The following is a 16,700-nucleotide window of genomic DNA, read 5'->3' as shown; positions in this document are numbered from 1 at the left end:
AATCAAATCTCCCCTAAGCCTCCTCCATTCCAAAGAAAACAATCTCAGCCTACCCAATCTTTCCTCTTCATTCTCCATTCCTGGCAACATCCTCATACATTTCCTCTGTACCCTCGAGTGTGAGCACACTATTTATGTAATGTTGTGGTCAGAATTGGAAGCAGTACCCTAGCCGTGGCCTAGCTAGTGTTTTGTACAGTTCTACCACACCCTGTCTCCTTTATTCTGGAGACCTTAGCCAATAAATGAAAGCCTCACACATGTCGTCTTGACCATCTTCTTGAGCTGTCCGGCCACCTTCAGGGATTTGTAGGTATGTACAAAGAACAAAGATCAAAGAAAATTACAGCACAGGAACAGGCCCTTCGGCCCTCCCAGCCTGCGCCGATCCAGATCCTTTATCTAAACCTGTCTTCTATTTTCCAAGGATCTACTTCCCTCTGCTCCCCGCCCGTTCATATATCTGTCTAGATGCATCTTAAATGATGCTATCGTGCCCCCTCTACCACCTCCGCTGGCAAGGCGTTCCAGGCACCCACCACCCTCTGCGTAAAAAACTTTCCACTCACATCTCCCTTGAACTTTCCCCCTCTCACCTTGAAATCGTGACCCCTTGTAATTGACACCTTCACTCTTGGAAAAAGCTTGTTGCTATCCACCCTGTCCATACCTCTCATAATTTTGTAGACCTCAATCAGGTCCCCCCTTAACCTCTGTCTTTCCAACAAAAACAATCCTAATCTACTCAACCTTTCTTCATAGCTAGCACCCTCCATATCATGCAACATCCTGGTGAACCTCCTCTGCACCCTCTCTAAAGCATCCACATCCTTCTGGTAATGTGGCGACCAGAACTGCACGCAGTATTCCAAATGTGGCCTAACCAAAGTCCTATATGACTGTAACATGACCTGCCGACTCTTGTACTCAATACTCCATTCGATGAAGGCAAGCATGCTGTATGCCTTCTTGACCACTCTATCGACCTGCATTGCCACCTTCAGGGTACAATGGACCTGAACTCCCAGATCTCTCTGTACATCAATTTTCCCCAGGACTCTTCCATTGACCGTATAGTCCACTCTTGAATTAGATCTTCAAAAATGCATCACCTCGCATTTGTCTGGATTGAACTCCATCTGCCACTTCTCTGCCCAACTCTCCAATCTATCTATATTTTGCTGTATTCTCTGACAGTCCTCCTCGCTATCTGCAACTCCACCAATCTTAGTATCATCTGCAAACTTGCTAATCAGACCACCTGTACCTTCATCCAGGTCATTTATGTATATCACAAACAACAGTGGTCCCAGCACGGATCCCTGTGGAACATCACTAGTCACCTTTTTCCATTTTGAAACACTCCCTTCCACCACTACTCTCATAGAACATTACAGCGCAGTACAGGCCCTTCGGCCCTCGATGTTGCGCCGACCTGTGAAACCACTCTAAAGCCCATCTACACTATTCCCTTATCGTCCATATGTCTATCCAATGACCATTTGAATGCCCTTAGTGTTGGCGAGTCCACTACAGTTGCAGGCAGGGCATTCCACACCCTTACTACTCTCTGAGTAAAGAATCTACCTCTGACATCTGTCTTATATCTATCTCCCCTCAATTTAAAGTTATGTCCTCTCGTGCTAGACATCACCATCTGAGGAAAAAGGCTCTCACTGTCCACCCTATCCAATCCTCTGTCTCCTGTTGCCCAGCCAGTTTTTTATCCATCTAGCTAGTACACCCTGAACCCCAAACAACTTCACTTTTTCCATCAACCTGCCATGGGAAACTTCATCAAACGCCTTACTGAAGTCCATATATATGACATCTACAGCCCTTCCCTCATCAATTAACTTTGTCACTTCCTCAAAGAATTTTATTAGGTTTGTAAGACATGACCTTCCCTGCACAAAACCATGCTGCCTATCACTGATAAGTCTATTTTCTTCCAAATGTGAATAGATCCTATCCCTCAGTATCTTCTCCAACAGTTTGCCTACCACTGACGTCAAGCTCACAGGTCTATAATTCCCTGGATTATCCCTGCTACCCTTCTTAAACAAAGGGGCAACATTAGCAATTCTCCAGTCCTCCGCGCCCTCACCCATGCTCAAGAATGCTGCAAAGATATCTGTTAAGGCCCCAGCTATTTCGTCCCTCGCTTCCCTCAATAACCTGGGATAGATCCCGTCCGGACCTGGGGACTTGTCCACCTTAATGTCTTTTAGAATACCCAAAACTTCCCCCTTCCTTATGCCGACTTGACCTAGAGTATTTAAACATCCATGCCAAGCCTCAACATCCGTCATGTCTCTCTCCTTGGTGAATACCGATGCAAAGTACTCATTAAGAATCTCACCCATTTCCTCTGAGTCCACGCATAAATTCCCTCTTTTGTCTTTGAGTGGGCCAATCTTTTCTCTAGTTACCCTCTTGCTCCTGATATAAATAAAAGGCTTTGGGATTTTCCTTAACCCTGTTAGCCAAAGATATTTCATGATCCCTTTTAGCCCTCTTTATTGCGCGTTTGAGATTTGTCCTACTTTCCCGATATTCCTCCAAAGCTTCATCAGTTTTAAGTCACCTAGATCTTATGTATGCTTCCTTTTTCATCTTAGCTAGTCTCACAATTCCACCTGTCATCCATGGTTTCCTAATCTTGCCATTTCTATCCCTCATTTTCACAGGGACATATCTGTCCTGCACTCAAATCAACCTTTCCTTAAAAGACTCCCACATTTCAAATGTGGATTTACCCTGAAACAGCTGCTCCCAATCCACATTCCCTAGCCCCTGCTGAATTTTGTTATACTTGGCCTTTCCCCAATTTAGCACACTTCCTTTCGGACCACTCTCGTCTTTGTCCATGAGTGTTCTAAAACTTATGGAATTGTGATCGCTATTCCCAAAGTAATCACCAACTGAAACTTCAACCACCTGGCCGGGATCATTCCCCAATACCAGGTCCAGTATGGCCCCTTCCCGAGTTGGACTATTTACAAACTGCTCTAAAAAACTCTCCTGGATGCTCCTTACAAATTCTGTTCCATCTACGCCTCCAACACTACATGAGTCCCATTCAATGTTGGGGAAGGTAAAATCTCCCATCACGACCACCCTATTGCTCCTACATTTTTCTATAATCTGTCGACATATTTGTACCTCTACTTCACGCTCACTTTTGGGAGGCCTGGGGCGGGATTCTCCCCTACCCAGCGGGGCGGGGGGTCCCAGCGTGATGGAGTGGCGGGGACCACTCCGGCGTCGGGCCGCCCCAAAGGTGCGGAAGTCTCCGCACCTTTAGGGGCCAAGCCCTCACCTTGAGGGGCTAGGCTCGCGCCGGAGTAGTTTCCGCTCCACTGGCTGGCGTGGAAGGCCTTTGGCGCCAAGCCAGACAGGGCCGATCGCAGGCCAGGCCACCGTGGGGGCACCCCCTGGGGCCAGATCACCCCGCACCCCCCCCCCCCCAGGACTCTGGAGCCCGCCCGCGCCGCCTGCTCCCGCCGGTAAGGTAGGTGGTTTAATCCATGCCGGGGGGAGAAGGTTGACAGCGACGGGACTTCGGCCCATCGCGGGCCGGAGAATCACCGGGGGTGGGCCCGCCGACCGGGCGCCGCGAGTCCCGCCCCCACCGAATCTCTGGTGGCAGAGAATTCGGGACATGGCGGGGGCGGGATTCACGCCAGCCCGCTGCGATTCTCCGACCTGGCGGAGCGTCGGAGAATCCCGCCCCTGTAGTAAAGGCCCAACAATGTTACTGAACCCTTTCTATTTCTTAGCTCTACTCATATTGCCTCAGTGCTCGAATCCTCCATCGTGCCCTCCTTAATCACAGCTGTGATATCATCTCTGACCAGTAATTCAACTCCTCCACCCCTTTTACTTCCCTCTCTATCCCTCCTGAAGCATCTATACCCTGGGATATTTAGTTGCCAGTCTTGTCCTCCCTCAATCAAGTCTCAGTAATGCCAATAATATCATATTCCCAGGTACTAATCCAAGCCCTAAATTCATCTGCCTTACCTGCTACACTACTCGCATTGAAACAAAAGCACCTCAGACCACCTGTCCCTTTGCGTTGATCATCTCTTCCCTGTCTATTCGTCCCCTTAGTCACATTGAGTTTATTATCTAGTACCTTACTGGCTTTAGTTACTGCCTCTTTACTGATCTCCAACTTCCCAATCTGGTTCCTATCCCTTGTATTCCAAGGTCTGCCTGTTCCTCTGTACATCTAATTATCCGACAATTTATTGGCTCCTCCCTTTCTTTGTTTGTCCTTCCCATACATCACCTCACACTTTTCCAGATTGAATACATAGTTCCTTGATTTCTCTGGGACTGACACTGAATGCGCATGAGGAGCATCAGGGTGAGAATGTCATGTGTCAACGGCGGGTGCAGAAATACTGAGGCACATGGAGAGGGGTTAAAGGGTCAGTGTGATACGGAAACACTAGACAATGGCAGGTGTTGACAGCACAATCCAGCTCTAAGTTTGCGTGATTCCTCGAAAAAGCTGCGAGCAATCAGCAAGCAAATTGTTGTCTTTCCCATCATCAATGCATCTCGGTCTGACTGCCCTCATGATGTCTATGGTACCTTGGTCCAACTTGGGAAGAGCTGGAACAGCGGTTAACCCCTCCCTTTCCGATTTCAGCCCTCTTCCCATTATTAGTAGGCAATTCTTCCTGTGATGAACGGTTACTGTAACACTGTACCCTTGTCATCATGTAAGGTGATGTCCCCTTTAACACCGGGCTTGGAACCCTGGGGGATTCCGCCTCCGGCTCCGCCCATCTGGGAGCCATATATAAGGGGCCGCCTTGTGGGCGGCACCTCTGTTAGCACACGTCTCGGCACCAGGCTCGTTCTTAGCTTATTAAAGCCTTCTTTACCGTTTACACGCTAAGCGTCGTTATTGAGGATACCACACTTCCTGCACAAGGACAGAGGGTAGGCGAATGGTTATTACAGGTTTGGCAGATGTGCTAACATGTAACACGCACTGCTTCATGTGATGTGTCTGCTGAGAGAGAACGAAACAGCAAATGGTGAGCACAATGAGGGGTGGGGGGATGGGAGGGTGGGAGGGGGAATAGTGTGGGTGGGGTGGTGGTTACGTGATTACATAAAATAAGTAGGTGGCTTCACTATGAAATGAGAAAACACTCTGCAAAATGGTGAAATGCTGAACCATTACTCGCAGGCAAAAGCAGAATCCTCTTGGTGTTCGTAATACAGCAATAAATAATGAGTGATTGAAATGTTAGGAGAGCTGGTTTTCTATCCATTAAAATTGATGGAGGATCAGGTGGTTCAGGTGAAGGTGAACCTGGCTTTGGCTCACTGAGATAATGAGAAATAGAGCCAGGAAGGCTTCATGTTCACCCTTGTAGCCTGGCTCAAGTCATTAACGATTCTGATAAGGTTGATAGTGTGGGCGGAAGACAATGGGCACGATCTACCAGCCGCTCTGTGCCCGAACTTCACGCAGACAGTGACCTACGGCTGGAATTCAACCCAAGTCCCTGGCGCTGTGAGGCAGCAGTGCCAACCACCGTGCCACTGTTTAGCCCCGCTAGGCCCCCTCGTGCTCCCCCTGGAAGGCGGGCAGCTTGGCACTGCAGACCGGCACCTTGGCACTGCCACACTGGCATTTCAAAGGTGCCCGGGTGGCACTGCCTGGCTGGCATGAGCACTGCCATGTGCTCAGGTGGCAGGGTGGCATGGCTAATGGTCAGAGCTTGAGGGGGGCCATGCCCATGAAAGCAGGGTAGGGGGGTATGAAGGACAGGGGGGTGCAGAGCGGTTTTGAAGGGGCCTCCGGAATGTTGGGGTGGGTGAAGAATGGGAAAACCTAAAAATGGGGGGGGCCTCAGCATCCGCATAGTGGGGTGTCATCACTTGGTGGGGAGGGTGGGGGGGTGACCTTGCCCGTGGTGGGGAGGGTGGGGAACCCTCAAACCCACAGAGATCAGGGCACACTTTCCAAATGTTGGCCCGGTCTCTGTGACGCCAGACTGGACAGTGAGTTCAGCTCCCCAGTGGTGAAAATAATTGTGGGCAGGCCTGGAGAGAAACTCCCCAGGGCCCAGAAAAGTGACTAAGTCTAAGTGTGATTAGATAGCTTCACCTTCCCACAACAGAGCTGGTGGGGAAACTCCCAGCCAAACCCACCACAAATGACACTTAATACATGATTTAACCAAATGGGAACTATGCCCCATAGCGAGCCGAGAAATACAACACTATTAATAATAATAATCGCTATTGTCACAAGTAGGCTTCAATGAAGTTACTGCGAAAAACCCCTAGTCGCCACATTCCGGCGCCTGTTCGGGGAGGCTGGTACGGGAATTGAACCCGCACTGCGGGCATTGTTCTGCATTACAAGCCAGCTGTTTAGCCCACTGTGCTAAACGGGACTCCGGTTAGATATGGGGCCTCAGCAGGGAATGCGCGGCTGAGGCTGCACTTAAGTCTCGTTTCCTGCACTGAGGAGCCTGTTCACCGAAACCCCTCAGTACAGGGAGAGATCTCTTGAGCCCCTGATGCGACCCCCGAAGCCACCCTCCCCCAAGCCCTAACTCACTGTGACGGGGTCCTTGGGCCCCCCTCCACTCCATAGGGATCACTGATCACTGTCACGTACAAAATGCCAGCTTGGCACCTTGGAAGTGCCAGGCTAGCTCCCAGCAGTGCCAGGATACCATCCTGGCCAGCGGGCATGTACCTGGGGGCCTCCAATTTCCTAGGAGACCCCATGAATGCCGTTTCGCCTGTTCCACCTTTGTGGAGACCAGCACTGAACGGTGCTCGCCAGAGGTCTCCAAGGTGAAAGAGATAGATCCAAATTCCTTGGTTACCTCAGCGAACTGCGTATTAGAGTGAGACTAGCTATCTCGCCCTAATGTACAGATTTGCCAAAAAGTGATTCCGCCCACAATGGGCGGGCTTCACATAGCGCCTTCTCATGAGATCGCATTAAATCTCACAAGGCGTGACGAGCCAGGTAGATCCGGAGAACGGGGGTCTTCAATCACTTACAAGCCATGTTGCTTTTTTGGGCGGTGACCAGTAGATCGGGCCTTAGGAGAGTTTCTGTTAGATCGCGCCCAATGTCTGTATGGAGGATATCCTTTTAAGTGAACGGCAGGGGTAGGCCATTTTACCCTTCCATAGAATCCCTACAGCGCAGAAGGAAGCCATTCAGCCTATCGAATCTGCACTGACCCGTTGAAAGAGCACCTTACCTAGGCTCACTACCCTGCCCTATCCATGTGACTCCACCTAACATGCACATCTCTGGATGCTAAAGGTCAATTTCAGCATGGCCAATCCACCTACCTTGTACATCTTTGGACTGTGGGAGGAAATTGGAGCATCTGGAGGAAACCCACGCAGACATGGGAAGAATGTGCAAACTCGACATAGACAGTGACCCAAGGACGGAATTGAACCTGGGTCCCTGTCACTGTGAGGCCGCAGTGCTAACTACTGTGTCCCCAAATTAAGTCTGCTTTGCTATTCAACAACATTGTGGCTGATCTATTACCTCAGCTTCACCTTCCCACATTATCCCAATATCCTTTAACTTCCTGAGTATAGTATCCTACATTACATCAGCAAAGGTAAGTACTTCATTGACTGCAAGGTGCTCTGGGACAAGTGTGAAATTTTATTTTCTTCAGCAGAGGAGAGAAGAAAACTGGAGCAAAAAAATAAAATCAAAGCAGTTTCCGAGCTGTGTTTCCATATTTAACGATTAATCGCGAATTTAAATGTCTTTTTGCCTATCCAGGAAATTACTGGAATGCAGCATCGTTCAACACCGAGTCCTCGTATCTCCACTTCCCCACATTCCACGGCGAGCTGAGTGCGGACATTTCATTTTTCTTCAAAACAACTGCTTCCTCAGGGGTATTTCTGGAGAATCTCGGAATTAAGGACTTCATAAGGATCGAGCTGAACTGTAAGTAAGGAGTCAATAAAACTTGCAAGTATGGTGTGAAAATAGAAAAATGCAATCTTTAGCCTCGTTTGCACTGTCTTAATATCATGGGTGACTCAAAGTGTTTACGAGTTATTGTGGTCCTTGGAGTAGTTTCGCAGTAACAGTAAGGTTACACACGGGACATTCAATTGGCAGATGTTGACAGCACCCTTTCCAAAATAAATAGCAGAAGAGAATCAAGGTTTTAACTTGACTGTTTTTCAATCAATTTTTTCTCCTACTTTTCTGGAAATGCTGTTGCGTGGAGGAGTGTGAATCACAGGCATCAGACAGCCATAGAGGCCATTTTTCATGAGGGAACTTAGCCTGTGAGTTGAACCACAGAAGGACATACCAGCAGAGCTTGGCGCTGCCCTCAGCTGGCACTGATCAACATACCTTTGAGCAGAGAACAGTGCCCCGGAGCAGAAAGCTTGGCTAAATTTATGGGCCAGAGCCAGCGATTTCTTTGGCGACACATTTCCTCGGTGGTGCTTCAGTGGATGTTTAGTCGAAACCTTGCTCACTTATGCCAATTAGGTTTGCCGCAAACTTACCGAGATTAGGGCGCTGGGAGAGTAGGAGCCCACTGAAATTCCCTGCCGAGGAAATAAATGCAAACCTGAACCTTTGTGGTCTCGAAGAACTATGCGTCTTCCCTTGTGGTTTCTGGAGGAAGTTATGCTGATCGATTAGATAAATTCCTGTAATCGGCCCCACCTATCCATTATTTTATTAATAAAAAAAAAATTTAGAGTGCCCAATTTATTTTTTCCAATTAAGGGGCAATTCAGCATGGCCAATCCATCTACCCTGCACATCTTTGGGTTGTGGGGGCGAAACCCGCGCAAACACAGGGAGAATATGCAAACTCCACACGGACAGTGACCCAGAGTCTGGATCGAACCTGGGACCTCGGCGCCGTGAGGCAGCAGTGCGAACCACTGCACCACCGTGCTGCCCTACATTGTTTTATAATCATCTTTATTATAATAATAATCTTTATTATTGTCACAAGTAGGCAATGAAGTTACTGTGAAAATCCCCTAGTTGCACACTCTTGCGCCTGTTCGGGTACACAGAGGGAGAATTCAGAATGTCCAATTCACCTAACAGCACGCCTTTCGGGACTTGTGGGAGGAAACCGGAGCACCCGGAGGAAACCCATGCAGACACGGGGAGAACGTACAAACTCCTTGCGGACAGTGACCCAAGCCGGGAATCGAACCTGGACCTGGCGCTGTGATTTAACACCATTCTCCAGCAATCTTGCTAGATTGGACAATTTATTTCACATGATTGTTTTTTTCAACAGCAAAATACAATCCAGAGTTGAATGGTTTTCAATAGTAATATTTTTATTTTGCGATGATTTTTTTAGTACACAAGCCACTTTAGCTGTATATGTTTTGATACAATGAGGGTATTAAATTATAATTAATATCCGGTGCTGTGATTTGTACCCTAAAGTACCCTCTTCTGGGCTGCTGGACTTCAAAGTGAGTTGGGTTGCCATCTCACTCAAGGCTTAATAATATGACTGTGAAGAATATCCTGAGTCGGAAACCTTTGTGCTCAATGATGCACAGCGGTGATCTCATTATACTGTCATCTTCAGCGAGGAACAGAACAACTGCGTGCATTAGTGACAACCTTCACTGTGACAGGATCAACTGGCAGTAGATTTTCATTGTATTTTCTTAATTCTTCATGCTTAATGGGGAACTGCAGAAAAGGCGGTCCTCAATCATCTCGTCTTGCAATTAAGCTATGGGATATTAATGTACTGACGCTTTGGTCTGAAATATCTCTCTTCTATGCTCGTATTCCACCACCAAGTTATATGTTGGTCTCCTAGATTGTAATTTAAAGGCCTTTAAACACTGAGATGCCACAATTTGATTTCATACTCTACATAACTTATTGCGAATTCTAACTGTCTAAGTAAACAACATTACGGTAGCTATTTACATTGAGGCTTTCAAAGCATTTAAAAGAAATCCTTTAACCATCAATAAGGAAACTTGTCGTCCTTGCTTTGAATGATTTTGCGATTTCTTGGCTGTGTAGTCAGATAAAGCAGCCCAGAAACATAGAAAATAGGAGTCCTTCGAATCCTGCTCCACCATTCATTATGATCATGGCTCACCCTCTATCACAACGCCATACCCCTGCACTTTCTCCATACCCCTTAAGGGCTTTAGAGTCCACAATACTATCAATCTTATTTATCTGCATACATTTTGACAATAGAATATCAAAGGATTTTATTTTCCCCACCAGCCACACCAGAGTGAGATTGCAATTATCTTGCATTAATCAAGTCCGATGTGACTACAATTGTATTTGGCGCCTTTTGATTGGAGCAGATTTAGATTCCAAAAATCTATACCTTGATAATATTTTCCCTTTCTCATCACATGACATACATACCTATTTTTAACTTGTCTTCAATAGAGGGAAGAGGAACAGGAGGGTGGACTTGCCATCTCAGTTCTTGTTAGGCAGTCCCTCGTGTTCGAGGCAAATTTGCGTCCACTCTAGGTTGGTGGGTTCTGAGATGGTTCTGTGATACATCCAGTGCGCAGCCTGCAGACACCGCCACGTGGAGGCAAAGTCTCAAGATGTGTTCATGGCCTTCCCGAGTGATGCGCAATCAATTACTCTCGAGACAAGGTGAGTCATAACTAATAGGCCTTAATCTGCTAGAACTGTTTCCCAGCAGCTTCGATACAGAAAGCGAAGGCTGCTGGGACGGCATTGGTTCTTATACTCAGCCTCTCAGGGCGGAGCTATGTACATCAGTCAATGGTAGACTCCTTGGTCTAACCAATGGTCATCCACCTCTCAGGTACCGCAATACCTGGTATTTCCACACTGAGTAAACCTTCTCCATTTTGGTTCGTAACAAACCAGGGATTCCCGTGAGTTGGAGGGAATGCTTCACCTCTTCGCACCCACTGGCCTCCTGCGAGCCTCCTGCACAACTGAGAGTTCTGAGTAGAAATGTTACTTCGGGTGTCAGACATCTGACCGACCTGCCCCCGCTTAATTAACTTGGTTTTGAGTGATCAGCACCTCTGTGTTGGGCGTTGGCTTGAGCGAGGACAACGCTGTTGGACTGCCTTTTTTGCCACCAGCTTTAAAGGATTGCGAAGATACCGCTGGTCTCCAGTGCTTTGAGGTATCTGTTGTAGGTCATCCACATTTCTGAATCATATCGGATTGTGAAATCACTGCTGCCTAGTAAACCATTTCCTTAGTCTCAGGCTTGAGATTCTGATCTTCAAGCACTTTTCCTCAGCCAGGTTGAAGACTGAGCTGGCACACTGGAGGCAATGATGAATCTCCCCATCTTTTGTGCTGCAATACCGTACCTCACCTCCAGCATGTTGCCCACAGCCGCGAAGGTAATTCACAAAACAAGCAGGAAACTATTCAACCAATGTCACCCTCATTGCTAAATCGACTTCACTGCAATCTCAGTCATGGAGCGGCAATGTGCAGATGCCGCTTATGTCAGCACTCATTCAATAACCGAGTGCCAGGTCATTGTTGACTCTTTCTGCAAATCATTTGAGAAAATGAGCCTGGCACTAAACTCTGTGGAAAGCTGAGGTCCTCTTCCAACCAGCTCCCACAGCACAACGCCTCCCCCTTTGATTTCAGGGTGAGATCCAGGAAAGTGTCAGGCATTTTCCCTCCCTTGGAAGGCAGACAGAGATGGTGAAACGCCTCTCATGTAGACCCTTTCTCCCCACCTCCATGTGTCCCTCACCATGAAAAAATGAAATGAAATGAAAATCGCTTATTGTCACAAGTAGGCTTCAAATGAAGTTACTGTGAAAAGCCCCTAGTCGCCACATTCCGGCGCCTGTTCGGGGAGGCTGTTACGGGGCATCCCAACCCTCTTCCCATGACACTTTATTTTGCATTTGTGCACCTGCACTACTTCTCCCGCAAGCTGCTTACAGTAATGCTTTGAAACTCCAAGTACTTGATGCCACAATACTACGAAAGCTGCCAATTTGCTCACTCAATCTTCTGCTTCTATCTTTGATTCTATGATCATCAATAAAATATACCCTGGTCATTTCACTTTGGATGGCCTCCAGCTTTGTTCCCTGAATTCCCAGGCTCGTAGCTTGGCAGCAGCTTGAGTGTATCTGACTCACCACTGCACAATTTTAGCATCCAAGATTAATCAGCCCCACCCTATTTCTCAGTAAGGTCTGCTCACCAATCACTGATGTCTTCTTTTGGGCTGGAACTTCCTGATGTACTCACCCTCTGTCTGCTTGAGGTGTACGCACTTTGGTCTATCGACCTGACGAGAGTTCTGCAGATAAAACACAGAACTGCCTTACTGGGCTGGTATTCCTCTGTTAACCGTAGCCTTTTTACTGCAAAGAGGACAAAGTAAAGGGGCTTCTCAGGGAGAAACAATTAGATAATACTAGTCATGTCAGTATAAGTGAGGCAACAGAACAATTCACACTGAGAGAAATATAAGTAGCAACGGTAATAAATAAAAAATAATAACTGTAGAAAATCCTATTCATGAGTCTTCTGATGAAACATTAAAACTAACCCATGTCAATAGTTGACTCCCTCGCAAATCTGAATGTCCATAATAAATGGTGTTTCACTTGTTACAGCGCTAATGAGGCCACCATTTCCCCTTCTTTCAATATTAATGCTGTTCCTGCTTCAGGTGAGGGTTTTCTATTCCTGTTAGTTTTGCTGGTGTTGAGCGTGTGGACAATAATCTGATGTTATGTATTTTCACCAAAGCTCTGTGATCAAGTTGAGACCAATTAAAACCTTTAATTAAGTCTGTTAATCCCATTCAAAACATCACTGTTCAAAAAAATCTGCTCCAATGGCATCAAATGCAGTTAATCGCAATATAATAATGATGTTAATTAAAACAAGTGTTCGATATATCTATTAGGCAAGGAGGGGGAAGAATTCTATGCACTCTTCCCACCAGTGCAATGTTGCTGCTATTGGGTCCAGTAGTGTAGTGGTTATGTTACTGGATGAATAAATGCCCCAGAGACCGTGAGTTCACATCCCACCATGGCATGCTGAAAATATAAATTCAGTTTAACAAAAGACCTGGAAATGAAAAGCTGCTTTCAGACAACAAAGCTGCTGCTTTCTCGTAGAAAAACAGAATGGTTCCCTTTAGGGAGTGAAATCTGCTGCCTACCTGGCCTGCATGTGACCCCAGTCCCCATCAAAGTGGCTGATTCTGAAGTGACCTCGCAAACCGCTCATAGAAATGCAAAAGCATAGAAAATAGGAGATGGAGTAGGCCATTCAGCCCCTCCAGTCTGCTCCTCCATTCAACATGACCATGACTGATCATCTATCTCAATGCCAGGCTCCCGCACTCTCCCCATACCCCTTGACATCTTTCGAATCTAGAAATCTACCTATTTCCTTCTCAAATATATACACAGTCTTCTGTGGTAGAAAATTCCACAGGTTCACCACCCTCTGAGTAAAGGGGTTGGATTCTCCGTTGGCGGGATCCTCCCGCTTCACCGGCAGCGCACTCACACCTGCCGATTTCCCAACAGCGCGGGGGTGCTCAAAATGGGAAACCCCATTGGCTGGCTGCCGGGACAGAGAATCCCACTGGCGGCGGGGATGCGCTGCACTGGAAAACAGGTGCGACGAGACGGAGAGTCTCGCCCGCAAAATTTCTCCTCATCTCAGTCCTAAATGGCCTGCCCTGTATCCTGAGACTGTGGGCCCCTGTATTTTCTATGCAATGCAGAAGGAGGCCATTCAGCCCATCGACCCACTTTCAGCCCTCATTTCCAACCTATCCTCGCAACCCAATAGCCCCTCCTAATCTTTTTGAACACTAAGGGCAATTTATCATGGCCAATCCACCTAACCTGCATGTCTTTGGACCGTGGGAGGAAACCGGAGCACCCGGAGGAAACCAACGCAAACACGGGGTGAACGTGCAGACTCCGCACGGACAGTGACCCAACGGAGAATCAAACCTGGGACCCTGGCGCTGTCAAGCCACAGTGCTAACCACTGTGCTACCGTGCTGCCCAGGAAAATCTTACCACCATCCTCTCAGGGTACCCGTGCAATGGGGAATATTTAGCCAATGATGCCCACATCCTGAGCGGGAACTTTTAAACAATGCCTTACAAAGAACAAAGAACAAGACAGCACATGAGTAGGCCTTCGGCCTTCCAAGCCTGTGCCGGTCATGATATCACCCTTGGCCAAAACCCTCAGCACTTCCTAGAACCATATCCCTCTATCCCCATCCGCTCCATGTATTTGTTGAGATTACTTTTGAACGCCATTAATGTATCTGCTTCCACAACCTCCCCTGGCAAGGCGTTCCAGGCACTCACCACCCTCTGAGTAAAAGAGCTGCCTCGCACATCTCCTCTAAACTTTGCCCTATGGACCTTAAACCTATGCCCCCTAGTAGCAGACCCCTCCACCCTGTGAAAGAGTGCTTGTCCACCGCAATGTAGGTATATTTATCTACAAAAATAATTTTACTGCAATTGTATAGCACATTGGTGAGGTCACACATGGTGTATTGTGAGCAGTTTTGGTGTCCTTATCTGAGGAAGGATATTCTTGCTATGGAGGGAGTGCAGCGAAGGTTTACCAGGCTGATTCCTGGGATGGCGGGACTGTCATATGAGGCGAGACTAAATCGGTTAGGATTATATTTATTGGAGTTTAGAAGAGTGAGACGGGATCTCATAGAAACCTACAAAATTCTAACAGGATTAGACAGGGGGGATTCAGAAAGAATATTCCCGATGGTGGGGGAGTCCAGACCAAGGGGTCATAGTTTGAGGATAAGGGGTAAACCATTTAGGACTGAGGTGAGGAGAAATCTCTTCACCCAGAGAGTGGTGAATCTGTGGATTTTCACTACCACAGAAAATAGTTGAGGCCAAAATATTGTGTAATTTCAAGAAGGAATTAGATACAGTTCTTGGGGCTAAAGGGATCAAGGGATTTGGGGGTAAGGCAGGATCAGTGTATTGAACTTGATGATCAGCCATGATCATAATGAATGGTGGAGCCAGCACAAGGGTCTGCTTCCATTTTCTATGTATCTTTGTCCCTTTAAAATAAATAGAGTGCTGGAAGTAATTAAACAAAAACTACCTCTGTAATCATAATTTATTACACTCAGCCTCTTATCTGTGATATATGAAGAGACACAAGTTACACATGAATAATAAATCCACGTCTTGTGTTATTTTTCAAAGATGGGTCAGTGCTCATACAGTGGGGATTAATTGCATATTGGCCTGACGAGAAAGGTTTTGCTTGGGCACTCTTGCAGAAGCCTTCCCTTCACGCCTTTGTTTGTGTCTGGTGTGATTTTCAGCTCCAATGGAAGTGGTTCTTTCATTTGATGTGGGCAATGGACCGTTTGAGGTGATTGTGAAATCGGCCACGCACTTGAATGACAATCAGTGGCATTACGTTGAAGCTGAACGGAATATCAGAGAGGCATCCCTTCAAGTGGATCACCTGCCAAGAAAAGCTCAGGAGGCCCCCTGTGACGGACACATCCAGTTACAGCTCAGCAGTCAGCTGTTTGTAGGTAGGAGGCTCATTGTTTGTTGTTGGCCTGTCATTCTTTGTGACATTTACACATTGATGCCAAGTACCATTCAATTCGGAGAACCATCATGTTTCTCTTTCCATTATTTAGAGAGTGCAAAATGCACAGTGTAACAAGGTGAGCACATGTAAGTCATTGATCCACAAACAAATTAATTGTAGTAACAGAAATCGAGAAACGATGGAAATATGTAAACCTGACTGAAAATAACAGTTTTAATTATGTGGTGAATCTGAAGGTTATTGATGTAATTTAATTTAGTTGCCATCATGCTGTGATTGAAGTGTCTTCCCATTTCAAATATAGCATACTCTGAGATTTATTGATACATGTTTTAGAATTTGATATGGTACAATTTTGTCCATTTTCAGAATGACATCAAGTGACTTAACTTGTAATGCTGACCCACATAAGGATGAGGTGATAGCAGAAAGAATGCACATTAGGTTAATGTACTTGGATTCTCTGCAGTGCATGTGGCACTAAAACACACCCATAATTTTAACCCACTATCAATAATTACAGCCCCTTCTGTTATATTCCAGTTCATGACTGCACAACCATTGTACATCCCATCTACTACACCCCCGTTTGTTACACACCCAACCCATTACACACCCTTCCTTCCACACATCCCACCCTTTACAAACTCTGTCCATTACACTCCGAGCTGTTAACACCCCAACTAATACATTCCGACCCATAAAACACCTCATTCGTTACATACCTCACCATTCACACACACCTTCCATTACATCGCCATCCCTTAAACAGGCAGTCCACGACATCTCCATGCATTAAACAACCTTTCCACTACATACCCATCTATTATCCAACCTGCTTGTAACATACCCCATCGACTGCGCACTCATTTGTTACACACCCCTTCCACTTCACCGCCATCCATGCCTGCAACATCCATATTATTTACACAACATGCCCACTGCACCCCCACCCATTACACATCCAAGCTGTGACATGTCTCACCCACTACATCCCCATTTGTTCTACATTCCTCCCACTACATATCTAACCCGCTGCATAACCCATCTGTTAAACATCCTG

General features: G+C 46.8%; 1 protein-coding gene across 2 annotated transcripts in view; it reads left to right on the top strand.

Annotated features, from left to right (window-relative positions):
• LOC140387064 (contactin-associated protein-like 5) overlaps window positions 1-16,700 on the top strand; it is a 1,365,877-nt gene that overhangs the window by 895,545 nt on the left and 453,632 nt on the right. For both annotated transcript variants that reach the window (XM_072470084.1, XM_072470077.1), the window contains exons 16-17: window positions 7,808-7,978; window positions 15,396-15,614. In XM_072470084.1, the coding sequence (XP_072326185.1) occupies window positions 7,808-7,978; window positions 15,396-15,614 (390 nt within the window). The remainder of the gene's footprint in view (window positions 1-7,807; window positions 7,979-15,395; window positions 15,615-16,700) is intronic.

The sequence above is a fragment of the Scyliorhinus torazame genome, chromosome 2 (genome assembly GCF_047496885.1).
Source record: "Scyliorhinus torazame isolate Kashiwa2021f chromosome 2, sScyTor2.1, whole genome shotgun sequence".
NCBI classification, from domain to species: Eukaryota; Metazoa; Chordata; class Chondrichthyes; order Carcharhiniformes; family Scyliorhinidae; genus Scyliorhinus; species Scyliorhinus torazame.
Note: the sequence above shows the minus strand (reverse complement) of the source record. Positions and strands in the feature narration are given on the sequence as shown.